The sequence below is a fragment of the Myotis brandtii genome, unplaced genomic scaffold (genome assembly GCF_000412655.1).
Source record: "Myotis brandtii unplaced genomic scaffold, ASM41265v1 scaffold421, whole genome shotgun sequence".
NCBI lineage: Eukaryota > Metazoa > Chordata > Mammalia > Chiroptera > Vespertilionidae > Myotis > Myotis brandtii.
The window spans coordinates 2,519,194-2,523,718 of NW_005366140.1; the positions used below are offsets into that span (position 1 = coordinate 2,519,194).

General features: G+C 53.4%; 1 protein-coding gene across 1 annotated transcript in view; it reads left to right on the top strand.

Moving 5' to 3' along the window:
- The window catches only part of UNC13A (unc-13 homolog A (C. elegans)), a 62,796-nt gene that overhangs the window by 49,986 nt on the left and 8,285 nt on the right, over nucleotides 1-4,525 (top strand). Inside the window, exons 36-38 of the mRNA XM_005873915.2 lie at nucleotides 641-764; nucleotides 1,697-1,702; nucleotides 3,481-3,519. Of these exons, the coding sequence (XP_005873977.1) occupies nucleotides 641-764; nucleotides 1,697-1,702; nucleotides 3,481-3,519 (169 nt within the window). The remainder of the gene's footprint in view (nucleotides 1-640; nucleotides 765-1,696; nucleotides 1,703-3,480; nucleotides 3,520-4,525) is intronic.

A 4,525-nucleotide genomic window follows, 5' to 3' on the forward strand; every position in this document is an offset into this window, starting at 1 on the left:
GGAAGGAAGGAAGGAAGGAAGGAAGGAAGGAAGGAAGGAAGGAAGGAAGGAAAAAGAGATGGAAGTAGCACTAAAGAAAGTTGGGGAGGGATGGTTTGGTGATGGGGGTCAGTTGCTGGATGAATAATGGTAAATTGCCCTCTCCTTCAGCCCTCAAATATCCAATCATAAATTCTTTGTGGTTTTCCCTCTTAAGTCTATCCTCTTCCTGCCATTCCATTCCCCTTCCAGCCTCCTCACAGTCCCTGTTCTCCATGCAGCCTTCTAACCCAGTTTATCCCCACTCTGCTTTTTCAAACAATTATGTCTTTGTCTCTCTTTCTCTCTCTCTCTCTCTATCTATCTCTCTCTCTCTCTCTCTCTCTTTTGAATACTCCATGGCTCCCCACTGCCTTCATGCTAAGGCCCAGGCCTTCCTCCCAGACGTTGAGGCCCCCTTCCTGCCTGGCCCCTGCTGAGCTGTCCAGCCACCCTTTGCCCTCCACACGTATCCCACACTGTAGCTCCATCAGACCCAAGGGCCTTGCACAGGCTCTGTACAGGGATGCTTTCCCACCTGGCCCATATGTTGAAGGGAAGGGCCTGGTTCTACAGGTCAGGGCCAGCTGGGCCCTCTCTCAGATCTGCTCCTCACCCCCAGCCTGACTCTCTTTGCCAAAATCTGCGAGAAGACGGTGCTGAAGAGGGTACTGAAGGAGCTGTGGAAGCTGGTCATGAACACCATGGAGAAGACCATTGTCCTGCCACCCCTCACTGACCAGACGGTGAGGCCCACAGGGGTCGGAAGGGATGCCTGGGCCACCTTCCCTGTGGGAGCCCAGAGAGCTTGGTGCCAAAAGCATTGAGGTTCAGAGGTTGTCCAGGCACAGATGTCATCCAGGGGTTGTAGAAGCCGCCAGAGGTAAATGAAGCCAAAGATCAGTGAGGTTACACATGGGTCAAAAGTCATAAAAGGGTCAAAGAGGTCAAGTAGAATCAAATGACAGCTAAGGGACTTAGAGGTCACATGAATCAAGAGGTCATTCAAAAGTCAGAGATCACCCAGAAAACAGGTCACCTTGGGGCTCAAGGCCACCCATGGGGCACGGAAGTCATAGGGGTCAGTGGGCTTCTCAGAGGCCCTTGGGGGATTCAATCAAGAGACAAGGAAGGGAGACTCCATGGAGTTCAAAAATCAAAGAGGAACAGAACAGAGGCTCCTAGAGGTTAGACAGAGGTCATCCAGAGCATTAAGGTCAGAGATGTCAAGCGGAAGTCTGCGGCCATCCAGAGAGCAGGACTGTGCCTCTGGGCCCTTTGGGGAACAGCTCAGAGACAGTGATCCCCAGGGATCAGGCTGTCGGGCGGGAGTGCGAGTACCATGATGTCTGTGGAGGGGTGTGGCTGGGCATGGGTCCTTCTGGGGAGGCATTGAGGGCCTGGATGGTCTTGGTACGTGTATCGATGGCTCAACACAGGGTGGGAGGGCACTCCTGGGTGAACGTGGACAGCTTGGGGAGGGTGGTGGGGTCCCCCCAAGAGGCAACGATGGTGTAGGAGGCTCAGACCTACCTCGGCCAGCCCCGCCTCCTTCAGGCTGGGCTGGGGCATGGGGTTCGCCCCTCAGTGCCCTCTCCACCCTCTCCCTGGGCTACGGGGAGACTCATGGTGACTTATTCCCCCCTCCCTACCACCTGGCCCCCATCATGGCTGACAGATGATCGTAAGTAGAGGCCCTTCTGTCCGTCTGTCTGTCCGTCCGCTCTGTGTCTGGACTCGGCCCACCGTGTGGCTGCAGCCCCCCCCCCTCCACCCAGTGCCCCCTCCTCACCCACTGCCTCCCCCACCACTGTCCCACCTCCTGCCTAGATGTGCCTGTGTCTGTCTGGGTTGGGGTATGGGGAGGAGGCGGGGCCTGGAGGGAGGGAGGCCACGCCCACCACCTTGCCCCATTATAAGTATGGAGGCAGTGCCTTCAAGTTTCCCAAACCCCAAACCTTCATGTCTGCCCTAGTCCTTTAGTTGTGATACACCCCCATTCCATGATCAGATGCCATCAAGGTATCTGAGTATCTCCTAGAAGCTAAGAGGTTCAAAGTCAACACAGCCCCTGGGACCTCCCCTTTGGGCTCACCACTCAGGACCCTACCCAGCTACTTAGCACAGGCCCTCCACCACTCCTTCCCAGCCCACTCCCGCTGCACATACAGACATACACAAACCCCAGACACACACCCAAGCACCCAGGTGGGAGATGGCATTGTGACTTTAGTGTCAGACAGACTTAGTGTCAAATCCCAGCCTCTCTCTCTCTTTCTCTCTCTCTCTCTCTCGCTCTCTCTCTGACCTTGGAAAGTCACTTCACCTCCCAACCTCCATTTTTTTGTCTGAAAAACCAGTTAATTGTAACAACTGTCTGAGTGTTTTTGTCAGAACCAAATGGGATGATGCATTAAAGCGATCATCTCGCCTGGCCGGTGTGGGTCAGTGGTTGAACGTCGACCCATGAACCAGGAGGTCACGGTTTGATTCCCGGTGGTCAGGGCACATGCCCAGGTTGGGGGCTCCATCCCCAGTGGGGTCCGTGCAGGAGGCAGCCCATCAATGATTCTCTTTCATCATTGATGTTCCTATCCCTCTCTCCCTCTTCCTTCCTCTCTTTGAAATCACTAAAAACATATTTAAAAAATAAATGAAGTGCTCATCTCCATGTCTGGTGGGGGCAGTGCTCACTGAATTAGACCTTATATAGTTGTTTTTGTGGTGAGGGTAGTAGTGGACACATACCAGGGCAGAAATCAGTAAAACCACTTCCGATTCCCAACGACCAGGCTGTTGCCGTATTTAATCTTGTCAAAAGTTTACAAGAGCTCATCTTATTTCTTGGCGGCTTCAGCATGTGTCTCTGGCTGTAACCACAGATAATGCATCTGTGGGCCGGGAGCTAAGGGACTTTGCGTTTGTTGATGATTCCCTGTATGCCAGACCTCTTAGCTGCGGTTTCAGCTCACCTTCATGACCACCTTTTGAGCAAGGTGGATATTAAGATTCCCATTTTGCAGATGAGAAAAAGCTGAGACTTAGAGAGGAGGAGTCACTTACTCAAGGCCACAGAGTAAATAGATGCCAGAGTCAGGATTCAAATTCAGGTCCGTCTGAATATGAAGCCTTTTTGCTTTCCTGTTAACCCGAGAACTAAAGCCTCATCTATACAACACACGTAAATGGATTGTATTTTGGCAGCAACTTCTCTCCTTTCTCTCAGGCTCTGTATTTCTATTTCTCCTTCTCTCTTTCCTGTCTTTCTGACTCACACATTTGAAGAATTGGTCATTAAGACACACACACACACACACACGCATCCCCTTGCAATCCAGTCGCCAGCCCCCTGGGCAGTGCAGATGGCCCTTACCCCCTCCCCCCATAACTCATGTGTGATCGCCCGGGGCTCCCGCCCACATGGCTTGCCGGGTTGATCACCCTGTGACATTGTCTCTGCAGGGCACCCTCTTGAGAAAACATGGCAAGGGATTAGAAAAGGTAATGAGGGCCTCGTGGTGCTGAGGTCCTGAGCCCTGGTGTCTGGGCCCCGGTGTGCATGTCTGTGTCTCTGCATGGGCAGGAAGGCCCCCTGGGGGTCACGAGTTGAGGAGGTGAGGGTCCTAACCAAGTCCCACAAAACCAGATCCAGGGACATGGCTTGCAGCGTGTGGTATGTGTGAGCTAGTGTGCGCACATGCCGTTCCCACCCTTTCGCAACAACACCCCAAGGGTTTTTCCCAGCCCTGCGCTCAGCTGAAATTCTGTAGTTTCAAGAAGGGCTCAGACACTGGCCCACTGCCATGGATTGAGACGTTTTTGTTTTTTTTATGTAGATTTTTTTGTTCTAATTGTTTATTGTAAAGAGATGGGAGCTGTAGCAGGACATGAACAGTTGCCCTTGCGTGCACGCATGCAGGAGCTCTCACACCTGTGTGCACACAGCTGGACTCTCCACTTGACGCACATGGATTGTAGGACTTTCCTACTCACGCAGGCAGCCCTTTAGGGGACACATTCGATGTGCCAGGCACTGTACACATGTATGTACACTCTTGGGGGGGCGGTGGGTTTAGGAGTGTGATGGTGTGCACACGTGCAAGTGTTTAGGCGTGGACTTGTATGTGTTAGCCTGTGAGTTCTGCATGTGTATGTATGTGTATGTCAATCTGGGTGTGTGTGTACAGAAGCTTTCTACACGCTCACGAATGCGCCTGGGTGTGTGTCTGTATGTTGAATGAACTTGTGATACCGGTTAGCACTTTCCTTGTAGAGTCAGGCCTGCCGAGGTGAGGTCTTGGGAGTTGGGGTACAATAGACCGTGAGCTCGGTCTTTTCTTCCCCTACCCGAGGCGCCCGCCCTGGGCAGGCTGACTATGGGACGGGGCATCTGCCCCAGGTGATGGTCTGGTTCCAGGCTCCTGGCACGGCAGCCCGGGAGCCTGGCCCCAAGCCCGCCCTGGGGGACAGGGCGAGTGCCTAGCTGGGGAGGGGGCTCAGCATTAGA